We start from the raw sequence: 16,006 nt of genomic DNA, 5'->3' as shown, positions 1-16,006 counted from the left end.
AAAATTAGTGTTTTCTACACCAAAGATGAACAGAAGATTTAACGATACTGCATTTACTCAGCTAACAGTAGATTTGGCTAGTCATTACAATGGACTGGAAGAGAAAAACACCCCTACTCAGTATTCAGTACAAAATTTGTGGTATCTGCCATTTCTCAGTCCAGCACCATAAAAACACTAAGTACCAAGTAAAACATATTCAGCTCTTCTACTGTAATTAAGAAAATTGGGCAATAATTCATATTTACCAGGTAAGGAATATAGCTCTTCTGTTTGTCTTAGACCAGGAAATCTTGTCACTACTTACAGACAAGTAATGCAAATTGTTACTGAAAGAGTTAGGAAAAGTCAAGTCACAGTACACAACTCAAGTTTTCAACGTGGACCATTGTTTCAGAAATTCAAGCTGTGTCACCTTAGGGATAAAGGGTTAATGATCAAAGGAGTGGACGTTCCTGCTCTGCATGTCTCTAGAAGCACCAGAAGCTAACTGGCACACTGAAGTCTTGGCCAGGGCCACTTTCTCACCCATTCCCCACCCTTAAACACAGGAGATACTTTTAGGAATTCTTACCTTATGTGGGTCAAGCAAGAAGTCACTAAATTTACTGGGGAGAGAATATTTCTTCACTAACTCATCCTCCACTACCCACGGGGCATTCTCGCCTGTGCCAGCCCGTAGAGCATTATGCCGGATGAAGTACCTCAGGATCTCCTTGTTGGGAGGACGTTCTGTACGGACTAAGCTATCTGCTGGTACATTGCTAATGATCTTGGAGATAAACAGACGGAACGTTAACATTAATCTTCTAGACCCATTATAGATATAGATTTAGTCATATCACTAAAAGGAGTGTGGGCTGTTACACTGCTTCACATCCACAAACTCTCCACGCCACTCTTTTGAAACTCTTACAAATATTCAAAACAAAACAAACAGAACTTGCAGAACTGAGATGCATAATAGAGATTGGTAGAAGATTCAGTTAGACAAAAAGCATCAAAAACCTTAGTTTATGTTTCAGACTTCTTGCCAAAGCCCATCACTTTACTTGGCAGCAATGAAAGTCTCTGACCTTCCCCAGCATGTGTTTGCTACTAACTTAGAAGCTTTTACATGTTAGTGTTTATTTTGTTTTGATTTTTTTTCCTGATACCAGAGAAGTAAGTCTGCAAGCAGTGCTCATTGAGGTCAGCCTTGCCTCTGTCAAGTTAGCAAACTCAATGCAAAGCACTCAGCAGTGCTGCAGCTACACAGAGCTTCCTGAAGTGCAGGACACTCAGAGAGGTTCCGTCAGAAGAAAAGCAGCAACTCCCACTCAGAATTATCAGTAGCCTACCTCTCACCAAGTTTCATTAACAGCCTGACCAGAGATTAGCTAGTCAACAGTAATGATTCAAAATTAATGAAGCACTGTGACTCAGCTTCCCTGTGTGGTACCAGGGGATTGTCGGGTGCCTCCATGGACAAAACCAAATTACATATAGCAACAGCGAGGCTAGTCAGCCTTGCTGAAAACCCCAGCCACCTTGCTTCCAATACCTCAATTCCATCAGAAAGTACTACTACATTGTGCTGTGTACACATAATGGTTATTTAATTAAGCTTGCATGTTCACTTTGTAACAGAAAAGATTTAAGCAGTCATCTCACCTTGTCCTCATTTTTCAGCTTGACATCATATTTGTGTGGCAGGAATTTAGGTGGAACCCACTTCCTTTCTTCCTTCTTCAGAGAAGTGGGAAGCTTCCGAGGAGACCTACGTGCTCGATCATCTGACAAACCAAGACAAGACATTAAGTGTCTTAGAATTGGATTAAAAACATAAAGAATCAAGATCATAACTGGGACTGGACACCCCCCACATCATCCATACAGTGTTTGGATAACTACAACATCAGGAAAGAAATCCCCAACTGGTTTTTAGACACATCCTGAAGACACAGGCTGGGAAAAAAAGTCCTTAAACAGGTCTGAAACAGAAGACTACAAGCTTCTTCAAGCAGCTTAAAAGACCACTTGAACTATTTTAATGCATCTCTTTACAGAAGGCAAGCTGCAACTACCTACAGGAAGGGAGAAGAGTTTTATGAAGCTTACAAAGAGAAGATATGCTTCATAATGTAAGGAGTAATCTTCTTAGCAAGTTGCTGCTGAGAGCCCTAGCTGCATCTGCCGTGCCACATTTGAAATAATTTTCCTGCAGGAATTACCAGCTCCAAATTGAAGTAACTTTTAGTATCATTTCACTTTCGTAGCCATTAAGTGACTTCCAGTTATGTGCTCCTGTGCATATAAGCTGGTTTAGCTGAAGATTTTACGTATATTTATACAACTGTTTTTTTTTTTTTAATTCTCAAGACAGATGTGACTGAAGGAGTACAAAGTAATCAAATCTCCTTGCCAAGACAAAATCCAAGCTTACTGAAGAAAGTGATCCCCAAATGTTTTTGTGTTTGTGGTTATGACTCAAAGAAAACACTAAAGCAAGCACAACAGATGAAGAAAAATTATCTATTAAGTATACATAGAATACAAGTTGTAAAATCCTAAATGTAAGTTAGATTTTTAAATTTGTATATTGTTGTCATATTATTAAGCCCTACAGCGTTTAAACTCCAGCAGCATTATAGCTTACATGGTGTAAAACCTGTTTTTGCCACACATCTCTTCCAAAATCAGGAGTCTTGGCTAGGTAACAGATCACAGATGCCATGGACTCCCCTGCACCAGATACATGTGTAGTTACTTTCTGCATTAGTGATACATTTCAGATATCACAACATGAAATTCTCTGTTGCAAACATCATGGAAGTTTTGCTTTAAAAATCAAAAACCCTGAATTTTCTAACACTACTAGTATGCATGAAAATAGACTAGTACTTTCATCACAGGTCATGCTAAGACAACTTCTGTCAGCTGTTGTTCCATATTTGTGTTCAAAGTCTCAGTAAGTCAAAAAATACTAAAATATTTTTTCTGCTCAACACAATTGAAATTGCATATAGGACACTTCAAACTCTGTAAAAGACCTCCTTTTAGAGATCTGCTTCAATGTCTTAAGTGGCTGAATGTTACCTTTGCTGGACGCATGTACCAGCCATGCTAGGTTTGTATTTAAGAATTAAAAATGTGTTGCTTAGCACTAGTTTTAAAGGATTCAGTTACACTGCTCCCCTGCAATAGGCCTGTAAGTGACCTCTCCTTCAGTGATTTACTTTCTAGATTCTAGAACTAGGGATAACTATATTGAAGTCATCAAACAGCCCCTGGAAATCTAAAAGGGGGGGAAGAAGAAGAAAGGGGAGGGGGGCATAGAACATCACTACACATTCCTTCCTAAAGTTATTTTTATAAAATGCATATGTCAAGTAATTCTTTTGTTGCATTGTACTGTAATAATGCTTACATACTGGAATCTCACAAAACATCCACATGCTGCCATCTCCTTCTATTCATCAATTATTTGGGATTTTCTAAAGCTGTATTAACTCTACGTAGAGCTCAAGCTGCAGAACCTGACTTCAGTAGCTCACCATCCGCGTTCAGGAAAATCTAGCCTTTCTTCTTGCTTCTGCAGATTTTCCAGATTGCTCTCCCTAAGCAACTAAAGATACAAAGCTACTTCAGACTCCACATCTGGTGCAGTAATTCTGGTGTAAGGCCTTATTTTTTTATTATTATTTTTAACTTCTGAAGCACAATAATCTCCTAAACAAAGAGACCCAAGTTCTTTCTCGGCACATTTCCTCCTTCAACAAAACCTTAAATTTTGATACAAGTATTACTAGGAATGATAAGGTTAACTCTGCCCCCTTGTGTGTGCATGGAAAGTTACATCTCTTACACCAGGCAGTTATGCTGTTATTACATCTAAACGCTTACCCTTGTTTAGTAACCTCAGCAGGTATCAACAGTGGTCAAGGATGTAACATAGTAGAAAGAAAAAGTCAAAGTATGTGTGACTAGGTCACCTTCAGATACTGTATACAGCCTCCTGGCCCCTGCAGTTCCAGGCCCACCAAATGAAGGCGATAGTGCTGCAGTATGCTGTACAAGTTTAACAAATGCTACATAGTTACTGTAACAATCTCCAGATTTGGGAAAGAATTTCCTCCTATGAATCATGTTCTGTTATAACCCAGGATATAAAAGCTTTAGCAATAACGCATCCTTTTAATAAAAGTCTATGCACAAAAGACAAACTCTTAGACTCTTTTTAAAGAAGAGTTTTAAAAAAAGTGCTTACTGCTTCTACTAATTATGTTACAACTCGACCAGCATCTTTGATTTGAAAATATTGAGGTTTATCTTCTACAGAAAGGGAAGGACAGCCCCAATTTAAAGAGAGGCAGCTGAAGAGAGGTCAGATAATCAGCCGAGTCACAGCCTGAAAAAAGAATACCCATTCCTCCAATATTCTTCCAGTCAAGGTACTGCTTCTCAGAGGGCTCTATTGGCAACTTCAGTAAGGCTACAGCTGAACAAAGCTGGTTAGAGCGCTGCATGCCACAGAACAGAACATGACAGTACTCTTAGCAAAACACCCAAGCCCAGAAACGCTGCTGTAAGTTTGAACATTCTTAAAATAAAAGCTACTTCCCATGACCATTATGTTCAATAGAACTATCACCGAACAACAACAACAAAAAAAACAAATGCATGCATCCATCCCTCTCCAAGCACTCCTATGTTTTCAAAGGGCCAGACTGTTGTAACTTTTTCCAGTACAAATCAGAAACAGTTGGAGATTACTAAGCTTGGGACAACTTGTATTCTACTCCTGACTTTGCTGTTAGCTTGCTGGGCTACTTTCTTAAGTTCTCTCTTTTCTGTATTAAAGGAGGCTATACAACTTCCTCAGCTGCTGGGTGGCTATTTGCAAATGTAAGCAGCTTGGTACATTTATGTGCCTTTAAAATTAAGCTATCCAGATTAGAGCTATGCTGTGGGGCCTCTGCTTTTATTTTTAAGCACACTTTTTCATATCTTTGTTAAAGAGTCTTGTAATTTCATTTTTAAAAAAGTTAGAAAGGACATCAATTTGTTTTTTCTTTCAAGAGAACCTTCTCAAAGTCAAGAAAGGCCTTAGACAACTACTTTTTCTGCAGCAAGGAAGAACAGATATGAAAATGGGGAACACTATTTCATAACATGCTTTATCTTGAACCCTTTGAAAAAAGTTTACTATGTGTTTTTCTGCATGAATTTTGACTCAGCATTTGAGCATTGGAATGGGGAGAACCAAAACAAAATACTTTTTTAATGTCAACTTAGGACATGAAAGAAAATGAGAGCTTGTCTCTGATTGCACAACTACAACCTTTAGAACCAGAGATGTTTGTTCAAAGGATTGCACTCAAAGGGGCATTGCAGCTAAACTTTTTCCAGCTTTTTTTCAGCTGCACAAACTTTGGTCGAGGATTTTTCCTCTCCTTTTTTAATATGCTTGTTATACTTCCAAATCTTTATACGTTTCATGCATAGCATTCTGTACTTACACCTTAGAACCACAGTATATTTTCTGCTTTAAAACCAGCAAGAAGAGTTGAAAGCCAACAGCACCGATGCCTCTGAAGCTGCACCACTAACAATGAAAATCTCAGGATTTTGATTACGTAATACTGTTTAAATATCACATACAACTTTCACTGCCCAGATTCAAGATGTATGTGAATTCAAATACTCATTTCTAGTTGTTACCTCGTTATGACTTGTTGTCATGCTGCCTTACTACTTACTCATACTTTCCCTTCTATTGTCATCTTCCTTCAGGATGGATTCCTTCTGATTGTCCTGGGCTGCCTGGCTGGAGTTCTCTTTATCACTGGATGGGGAATCGCAAGCTCCATCAGACTTCTTTTCAGGGGTCTCTTCATCAGCTTTCTCCAAGGGATGTATTTTCACAACTTTCACAGGCAACATTTTCTCCTTACCAACCTGCAACAAAATATTAATGAAAACTGAACCTGAGCAAGACACATGAATTAACAAGCTTTAACATTATGAGAAAGGAAAAAAAAAACAAACGAACAAAACCAACTAAATCCCACACCAAAAAAAGGACTTGCAAACTGCGGTTTGGCCAAACACTTGATGAGAGAAGCTTATTATCCCTGTCAGGAAACAACTACAGGATTTCTTTCTACTATTCCTATCTGGAAGCTCTGTACAAATTGCTTAAGAAAAGAAAAAAAAAAAAAGAGAGAAACCTGCCAACCCACTAGTTTTTTCAGCATTTAATAATGTTGCTTTCTCAGCCTAAGAAAGGAGCATGTAGGCAAAATGAACGTGTGCTACCTTAGTAGCTACAAATGAAAGAATATGTCCTAAACAAAATTGCTAACAGAACTTTTTTTTTTTTAGTAATTTTCCTTACTTTTAATAAGTTTGAGTTTTCCCCATCGATCACAATTTTGGAGGGATTTTTCTAATTATTAGAGCATCATTAGATATTTCTAAGCAGTTGACCTCAAGCTACATCAGTTTAAGACTACCACTCCTTCTGGGAACATGTTATGTGAAAAGATTACAGCAGATTATAATTTTAAGTGACTGGTACTTAAAATATAAATATGTATTTTACATATATTGAAATACATCCACACAAAGACCATTGCATATTTAAACTGTAAAACAAAGCTGTCATCCCCCCTCTACACCCCCCCAAAAGTCACTCCTTTTTCTCATGACATCTGTATGGGTCATCTGTGTGCTTCTGTTTATAGAACTGTTTCACATTCAAAAGCAGGTGACGTCACTAAGATTCCACAAAAAAAATTCTCACCATCTTTCTGATACTGCATGTGGCTAACATATTCTTACCCACTTCTGCCTTTAGATATACAAAATTAGTTCTGTGCAAAAGCACGGGATAAAATTGAAAACGGATCCTTACCTCAAAGTCACACTCTTCTCCCACTGCAAATTTGGTCATGATCTCCAGCCAAGCTGCATCCACCAACTTTTCCAAAGATACAGTGTTGTGGTGGACTATTTCCAGTACCAGTTTCTCATACCAGATGGGGAACTCCTCCTTCAAGCTGAGCAAGGAGGTAAGAAGCTTTCATTATTCAAGGAAGAAAAACCAAAATGCAAAGTAACCTCCAATTTTGCAATTCCAGGAAGACTTACAGCCAGGACAATGTTCCAGGCAGATGCCACACTGGAATGCAAAGACAGAAAGGCTTTTTCATGCCCTCCCCCATCTCCACTCTCCAAAGTGTCAATTGGCATGACAATACTAATTGTGCTTGTCCTTCCCAGAACGAACACTGTAAAAAATTCTGGGAAGAGTAGCACTGCCAGTAAACCCGTTCTTGCCGGTTATTATTGCCTCCCAATTAGATGGGGAACGTATACCAAGAACTTGTCATTATTCTGGGACTTGTTACTTCAAGATTTTTGCTTCCCACAGTAAGACGATGCTAATGAACACTGAGCTTTTCTTTCTTCCCAAACTCTGGGCTTACACACTCCTAATGCAGGAGAGAAGGCAGGTCTAGGCTTACACGATCAAGTTATCTTTCCAGAGAAAAATGTCTTGTGTGTTTCACACCATGGCAAGATCTTAAAGCTTTTTCATTTAAAGGAAAGACTTACAAGTTCACTTGACTAGTTTATTTACTAAAGGATCAAGTCAGTTAATTGACAGGAGTACTGAGAAGTATATTGCATAAGACTTTTTGGCTTTGCATATGTTGCAAAAAAAGTCTATTTCAAGTTACTGTAAGAACTAACAAAATACTCCACTTTTCCAAAACCCTCTTAGCTTTCTCTGCTATATTTGCTGTTCTGCAACTGCCATGAACAATTTTACCCATTTTGCAAACTAAATGATTTTTTTTTCCTATCAGCAGCCCATAAACAGCCTAGGAGGCTTTTAATCCTGTTTCGGAGAGGCAAGCCCAAAATTTCTCTTCACAGAATGTTTCCCACAAACACATTCAGAGAGACTACAGCTAAATGTTATTGATAAATCTTTCATTTATATTCCATTTACATTTTTCTGTTTTCAGAAGTGCACAACCAATGAAACGTCACTACCCAACAGGACATGACACTAGTCAGCTGCACACCCTCCTCACAGGCAGGAACGTTTGTGAGGAAGGATGGGTGACAGTAGTACTCCAAGCCTCATCAAGATTAGGACTATTAGGAAAAGGGGTTTTTGTTTGTTGCCTTTAAGGATGCATTTAAACTCAAATAATGGATAAAACAAATTTCTCCTCAAACCGAAGCTATTAACTCTTTTACCAGTCAGAAACCAAGATTCTTCATGAAAGAGATACAGCTGAAACTTTCCTCTCAATTTTCCTCCCATATGCTTACGATATGCCCAGTGTAAATCCAGGGGAAAAAAAGTTACAGAAATCCAAGTCATCAGTTCACAGAAGAGAGAAACATACCATTTGTCTGGCATTATTCCTACAGTCTGATACACACAAAATACATTATGTATGTTAGTTCAGCCAACAACTTGCACCTTTCAAGAAAATTCTCTTATGGCAAGGGTCACAATGGATCTCAACCAATGATTCAGGGCCTGTGCTGTGCACTAGAGGGGGAGGTCATGGACACACCAACAAGGAAGAACATCGGTGGTCTGAACTGAGTAATTATTCGTGCTGTTTTCCCTTTGTTCTTTATCATTTCAAATAGAGTAGATCCCCAAATGCTTACTCAAATAGTTGCATTTAGTACAACGACCGATTCCAATGCAGATGTGCTAAAAATAATTACAGCTGTGGACCTCACTGATGTGAAATTCCAAAAAATGTATTTTTATATTGATTTTTCCCCCTCTGAAGAGCTTCCATTACTCGAGGAACTCTAAAATTCATCAAGTAGCATATGCTGAACTATTTTAGTTCAAGTAATACCAAGACACAGCACAGAAGTGCATTACTCAACTGCATTAGCAATGGCATCAAATTTGGATTTTGCTTTTAACTCCAGAATCCCCAGATCTGCTCAAAGCCAGTAAAAAGTTACCTACTTCAAAAACTAGCAATCGTATCTCATTCCCAAGTCCTCTCTTTTGCCCCGAAGACAGACACATACCAATTTTTTCACTGGTACTTACAGCTCAGCAACTTCCTGCTCCTCCTCCCAAGCTTCTTTGTGCGTCAGCTGGCTGCTTCCTGTGCTTTTGCATGTCCATATTCGCTCACTGTACCTCTCCAGCCGTGCTTCATATTCTCTGTAGCAGTAGCAGCTCAGGAAAACAGGATTTATGCAGTAGAAAGCATAGCCAGAGTAGCACGAAACAATCTAATTCAATTAAACTCTTTCTATTTGAGCGCACAAAGACTAAAGGTAAGGTTTGACTCTGCATCTACCACGGAGATGCTGCACTAAACCTGACAGGTTATTAGACCAGGACCCGCTGAAGCTTCCCGCAGCTGAAATGTCTGTCCTCTTCTGTGCTGGCATACAGAAAGTGGCACACCACCATCGGTTCAGCTGAAACGCTCCAGGGAAATACGTACCACTGAGCGCCTCTTGGTTTTGCTAAGTTTTCAGCTATTCCAGTCTGATTCATTGGAAAGCAGCACCAACATCACAGGCAGATGCAGGAAACACGGATGAACCATCACTAATTGCCTGAGAGTAACTGTTGGGGAACTACCACTCCAATGCTTTAGGGTGGTATTATAAACTTCAGATGCAAACTAGCCATCTAGCCAGTATCCTCAATCTTTTTGGGGAAAAAAAAAACACCAAAAGCTTTGAAACTGAAGTCACCAGGAAGGCCACATTTGCCATGGTTTCCAACAAAAGCAACCTCCCGGGTTAGCACAACATTAGTATCTTCATCATCATCTCCTGCTTCCTACACCATAACCAGCCTCAAAGTTAAGTTATTCTGCCCAGTAAGTTTAATAGTTGCACAGGGGAGTTGCTGTAGTGCAGATGCTCGTATGAAATACAGCATTAGCTACTCTGTTATAAGCATCTCTGCCTATGCTTTGCCCATTCCACCTAAGAGGTAATTAATTATCTGTCAGCAAAAACAGATAAGCTACTTCGTACTTTCTACGGACTGTACAGGCAAAATTATCAGAAAAGCTAATACAGTGTAAATTCTTAACAATTTACCCTGTGGCAGCCTGTTTAATTTGATGTATGCTTTCTAATGGTAATTTAAGTAAAGAAATGATAACAGAGAGGCAAAAAAAGTCTCTCTTCTCCTTTGGTGCATTTTCCAGCAGAAAGCAAGCAGAGAGCTCAAAGCATACATGGAACAACTACAGAGGCTCGGCCCACTGCAGCACAAGTGCTAATTAGGAGCAAGCTGCTGTGGGTGAATGCAGATTGCTCCACGCTCCTGCGAAGGCAGAGCCACCACTCACAGCAAGCCATGCTTTGTGCTTCGCATACACTTTGTCAAGAAAATTTTAGTATGACTCAGCTAAAGTTTTGTTGTAGCTGGTGGTTTTAAAAAGAGATTTGTATTAGGAAGGCAAGTTGCAACTCCAATGAAACCAGTTCTCTTGGACACAAGGCACAGAAGCTACTCTGAAAATGCTGACAGACAGGCACGTTACAGCCACATCAACCGGAGCTATACAAGAATACCAAAACACAGCACTGCCACTGCTGACAGCATTCCCTCTGCCCAGAACGCATCTTAAATCTGAAAAATCCCCCATTTCCCCAACAGCCCTTCTTGGAGTGTTTCCTGCTCCTTGGCAGATGAATTTGCCTTAGACAGGGCATCATCCAAGTAAGCTTTGAGTCCCCTGGCCAATTCTTACCCCTCTCAACTGTGAGGTTTCAAAAGCACTTAAGTTTCCTCAGCTTTTATCACAGCTGATGGTACCTGTTTCTCAGCCTGTGCAGCAGCCTGGGGCTGCAGGACACAAAGCACTGGGGCAGGGGCAGGTGGCAAGCAGAAAGGGCAGCTTACAGCAGCTCACTGCAAGAGACCTGACCAGGCCAGAAGCGTTACAGAAGCAAGCTTCTGTAACAATATCAAGGTAAAAAAAAAAAAAAGATCTAACCAGAAGCCAGGAGTCCTACTTGTATTTACAGCAATTGGAGATTCTAGTAACGACTAAACTGAAGCCATCATGCTGTTCTTTCCTAGGCCTTTCCCACAAGAAGCAAAGTCAAAAGCAAATTCAATCCTCACCATACACAGGAATCTGAACATACAAACAACGCTGGTCTTCAGCTTCCTTCAGCAAGCCACCTCCCCTCTCCTGTGGCTTTCCTTGGACATATCCATGGACACTGCCTAGATACTAAAGACTTGCAGCTGCCTAGCACAAATGCTAAAGGAAAAATACCCTTATTAAAGGTTCACCACAGTGCCTTAATAAGCTTTCAGTATTCTAACTATGACGAAATGTTTGAGATATAAGCGAGAAATAATGTTATGGTCTACTTCCTGCACTTAAAAACTTTCTCTGTCCCTGTGAGGAGATACGTAATCCTCCCGGCAAGGAGAGGAAAAAAAAAAGTTCACCTCCAGCTGATATATACTTGAAAGGTACGTATTGCTTTACCTAACACCATCTCCCATACTAACAGGAAGACCCACAAGGATTTCCCCTAAGCATTCTGACTGTACATACTCATGAAAACATGTGAAATCCCACCATACCACAACTCATTTTTCTCAGATCAACACTGAATTTAAAAGTGGCAGGTACAGCTATTCCCCTGTCCAGTTCAACTCTGTCCCTCAAAATGCAATTTAATTCCACGTGCAGCTGGTCAGCTCTCATCTAACACTGACCCCTGGACACATTCTTTAACCAGCGCTCAAGACTCGTGGCCGCAATCCTCACCCTTCCTTTGTGCTCTGCTAGAAGCCTCTCAAGCCAGGCTCTACTTTTAAATCCTGGGGTGAGCACAAAGGTGAACAGCAGGAGAACGTTTTCACAGTTTGCTGTGGCTCAAACTTTCCGCTACACCAGAGCTATTTGTCCTTTCAACTCAGACTGGAAACAAACCCAACCTATTTTGGACTGTACAACAGACCTGGTATAGGGCTACAAGCGAGGGCTCACCGGTATGCCATAACCACCCCATCTTTCTACCAAGAGCACACACACAGTTGGAACTGCTTTTGCCACAACCCCCCAGCATGCTAACTAAAAAACCCCGGACAAAAGCTACTTGTGAACATCCCCCAAAAAGCTGTAGTACATTAATACTGATGACTACCCACTGTGCAACAGTTAATAAATCACATTCCATTTTTATCCTCCTGACATCACTTCGATGTTAAAAGCCAGAAAACAAGTCTAAATTAAAAACAAGGGACCATTTAAAAAAAATGTTTAAAAGTACACACGAAGACTATTAAACAAAGTTTGCTCCTTCCCCGATTAGTGATACTCTCATATAAATTAGTATCAACTCCAAAATAGCTTTACAGTATCATAATTGTTTCCACATGTAACAGCCAGAGGCAAACTTACCAGGAAGCACATTTACAAAGTGGGTGGGTGGCAAAGTTTTCACACAATTGCAGAGCATGACATGACCATGTTTTGGTGCTGCCACCTTTCATCCAGATTTTAATTTCCTGATATTACACATGAAGATGTAAACTACAACGCAGTCCAATTCTTCATGTTCTGCCTGCATCTCACTGTACAAAACCATAAACTAAAGATAGATGCACACAATCACAGCAAACTTTTGTCTGGGAAGAAGAATACAGCTTCCCAAGAGTCAATGAAGGAAAGCTTTCGCTGGAACAGTCCATCTTGCCAGCCCTGGTCAACGAGCTCTCCAAACTGTGCTTTCTCTTGAACTAGCAAAGGAGTTTTCCCAACCGTGGCCAGCACAACAGAACACACTACAGCAGTCCCACACACTAATGGAGGAGATGGCCTGGTGTCAACAGAACAAATTCTGGATTTTGATAGACATCCAACTCACTGTACATGCACCACAGACAGTTCACCTTCCCTGGTGCACACATGAAATAAACAGGGCAAGACTGTTGTCTCGGGAGAATTTATTTACTTTATACCTCACATGATCTCAGAGTAGATCCTACAGAGCTCTAGCCACGAGGAGCCTATTTCTGACCATTCTGTGATTCATCCGTCCCCACACAACGAACAAGTCTCACTCCGAGTCACCAGAAGCGCAAGGCTTCTCTAGCATGCAAGGGGCTCTACACAGCACGGTTGCTCTTAAAAGGTTTCCAGGGGACTTAGCTACAGAAGAAAGCCATGTAAAACCAGAAATAAACTTCACAGACAAATATCTGAGCTCTGATGACCGGTCTATCCATCTGCCCACTGCTTTTAGACACTTTCTTTACCCTTGCCCACAGGACAGATGTCTTCCCTCACGTTCACCACACAATACCCCAGTTTCCGTTCTTATTCAATCTAATCTACAGCTGCAAATCTTAAAGATTCCTTAAAGATTTTTTTGTGTCTTTCAAATACTGCATTCATAGCTGTGCAGTGTAAGAGCCTGCAAACCTTAAGGGGAAGAGCTGATCAATTGCTTTTCAAGTTGGAAAAAGGTCAGGCAACCACATTCTGCCAGGCCCTGGCACTACCCACACCAAGAGCTGCTCTGGGTAAAGGCTCCAGTACAGCCCTCTCTGCAAGCTAGCCACAAAAGCCATTCCTTTGCACTATCTAGGGTCAACAGAAGTGACAACAAGCCTCAAATCTTCCTCAGGTAACATCTCCCTTCAGCCTACTGACTCATTTGCAATTTTCTGTTCCACTTTTTGCCTAGCTTGTATTATACGCATAGGCAACAAAGTAAGATAGAAACCCAGTGTAACTTAGTTTCTCTTTTTAGCTTCATGACATCTGTCTGGCAACACGAACTTTCTAGAACAGGCTAGGCTGTCAGCCTCCCACTGCATCCCATCTAGTACTTTCTGCAACAGAAGAGCATCTCTCCAGAAGCTCAGTGCTTGCACATGCTTCCTCTTTCCTTCTGACCCTGCAGCCACCAGCATCCCCTCCAAAGAGAGAGAAAATATCATTTCTTCCTTAAGGCTAATACCATCAAAGCATCCAAGAAACACGTCCTACACCTGCTCATCGATCCACAAGAGCCATGCTAACAGACTGGTGTTCTCATAAGGTGCCCCTAAACACCTCTGTGCTGTTCCTACCTGACAGGTGAACCTTAAAGCAACATCTTTTACAACAGCAGTAATTAGAATTAAACTCTATTTTTGACCACTGATACTTCGCTGAAAAGGAAGAGAACAGGTCTGCCTCTGCCCAGCCAGTTGGAAGACTGAGCTCCTTTCAGTTTGCTTACACAAACATAGTAGGCTGTTCGGTTTCGAGTAGAATATATGTGAATTTACAGTACTTTTAAAAAGCACACATCTACCTTGTATCAAACACTCGACCCAAGTGAATTTTATTGGTCAGACTGCATTAATAATGCCTATTTGCACTCAGATACGCGTTTCGTCTTCAAAAGCGAGCTAACCCTTCCTATGGGCTTTTGTATTCTGTTCTTGGTGCTGAAGTAACACGGCACTCCTGCGTCCCCAGTGCGAGGAGGGGCCGCGTATAAGTGCTCGAGCCCCCGCGTCTCGCGCGCCGCCCAGATCTCCGGGGCCCGTTTCTTTATTTATGCGTTTCCGCCGTGGTTTCAGTCCTTCCTCGGGTTCTCAGTCCCGCGGATCGCACAAGCAGCGCGCCAGGCCCCCGCAGCAGCGGCCCGCAGACAGGGGCGCAGGGAGGCCCTGCCCCCTCAGCCCCGCACGGGGCCCAGCCGCGGACGCTGCCCCCGCAGCCGCACAGCCGCCGGCAGTTACCCGAGCTGCCCACGTCCCCTTCCTGCCTCCCGAGGAGCGACGCGCAGCGGCTCCCGCGGAGCCAAAAGAGCCGCTTTCCGCGCGAAGGCGGCGCTGAAGAAATCCCTCCCGTCGGGGCCGAAACCCCCGGCCGGCCGCGGGCAGGTTGCTCCCGTCGCTGCTTCACTCGCTCCCGTGCGGGAGCCCCCGGCTCCTCCGCCGCCCTCCCCCCGCGGGTCCCCTCCAGAGCGCGGCACCCGCTCCGCCGCGGCCCGGCCCCTCCGGGCAGCCGCCCGCAGCACCCGCCGGGAGGCTCCTGCCCTGCCCGGCGCTGTCTCGAGTCGCGGTTCGCACGAGGCTGCTCCCGGGCCCCTCCAGGCCGCCGTTCACCCGCTTTTAAGCGCCTGCGAAGCGGGGAGAAGCCCCGCAGGAGCCCCGGCCCGCCAACGCCGAAGGCGAGGCCGGGGCCGCCCGGCGGACACCGGCGGCCTCCACCTCCCGGCCCGGCTTTGTTCGGCGCGGCCCCGGGCTCGGCCCCGCCGCCTCGCACGGGCCCTCCCCGGTAGGCGCTGACGCCGCTCGTGCGGCTGCCCCGGAGCTGCCGGCGGCTGACAGCGACGCCGCCCCGGGGCTGTCCCGACCCCCCCCCCCGGCCCGGCCGTGCGGATACTCGCGGGTGCGGAAGGCCTCCTGCGTGTGCGGGATGATGAACCGCTCCCCCGGCTCCCCCGCCGGCAGCGGCTTGGCCAGCGGGAAGGGCTTGCGGCCCAGCAGCGGCGCCATGGCGCGGCGAGACGGGCCCCGGCTGGGGCCGGCGGATCCGCGCGGCGGCGGCCCCGGGCGGGAGGATTGAAAAATGGCGGGAGATTCCCCTCCCCCTCCCGGGCGGGCGGCGGGCCCGGCCTCGCCGCGCGCACCCGAACCTGCCCCCCCCGCCCCCCCTCCCCGCGCCGCGCGGCCCGCCCCCGCCCCCCGCCGCTCTGAGAGCCTACTGGCGGGCCGCCGGCGAGACCGGCTTCCGATTGGCTAGCCCGCCCGCCAATCACGCCGCCTCGCCCCACCCCCCCGCGCAGCAAGCTGCCTTGCGCCGCGCGCGAGGTGAGAGGTCGCGTTATGTAAGGGGCAGGGAGCGGGCCGCCATTTTGTGCCCCGTTACCCGCCCGCCCCTCCCCGCCGCGGCCAATCGCGGCGCGCCCCCTCCCCCCGCCCATCCGGGTACCGCGGCGGGGCCGCGCGCGGGGCTTTGTCCTCCGCGCT

The 16,006-nt window shown here is 44.1% G+C and overlaps 1 protein-coding gene and 1 long non-coding RNA gene across 2 annotated transcripts in view; one reads left to right on the top strand and one right to left on the bottom strand.

Annotated features, from left to right (window-relative positions):
* BAZ1B (bromodomain adjacent to zinc finger domain 1B) overlaps nt 1-15,668 on the bottom strand; it is a 52,630-nt gene extending 36,962 nt beyond the window's left edge. The window contains exons 1-6 of the mRNA XM_048050077.2: nt 15,420-15,668; nt 9,086-9,202; nt 6,899-7,043; nt 5,742-5,940; nt 1,654-1,775; nt 575-772 (exon numbers count right to left, since the gene is read on the bottom strand). Coding sequence (XP_047906034.2) covers nt 575-772; nt 1,654-1,775; nt 5,742-5,940; nt 6,899-7,043; nt 9,086-9,202; nt 15,420-15,532 — 894 coding nt within the window. The 5' untranslated portion in view covers nt 15,533-15,668. The remainder of the gene's footprint in view (nt 1-574; nt 773-1,653; nt 1,776-5,741; nt 5,941-6,898; nt 7,044-9,085; nt 9,203-15,419) is intronic.
* LOC106041057 (uncharacterized) lies at nt 1,834-4,451 on the top strand. The gene is made up of 4 exons (XR_007158847.2): nt 1,834-1,971; nt 2,049-2,555; nt 3,581-3,658; nt 4,321-4,451. It is a non-coding gene; the product is annotated as an uncharacterized lncRNA (long non-coding RNA).
* Nucleotides 15,669-16,006: the final 338 nt, after the last annotated feature.

The sequence above is a fragment of the Anser cygnoides genome, chromosome 18 (genome assembly GCF_040182565.1).
Source record: "Anser cygnoides isolate HZ-2024a breed goose chromosome 18, Taihu_goose_T2T_genome, whole genome shotgun sequence".
Classification (NCBI taxonomy): domain Eukaryota; kingdom Metazoa; phylum Chordata; class Aves; order Anseriformes; family Anatidae; genus Anser; species Anser cygnoides.
Note: the sequence above shows the minus strand (reverse complement) of the source record. Positions and strands in the feature narration are given on the sequence as shown.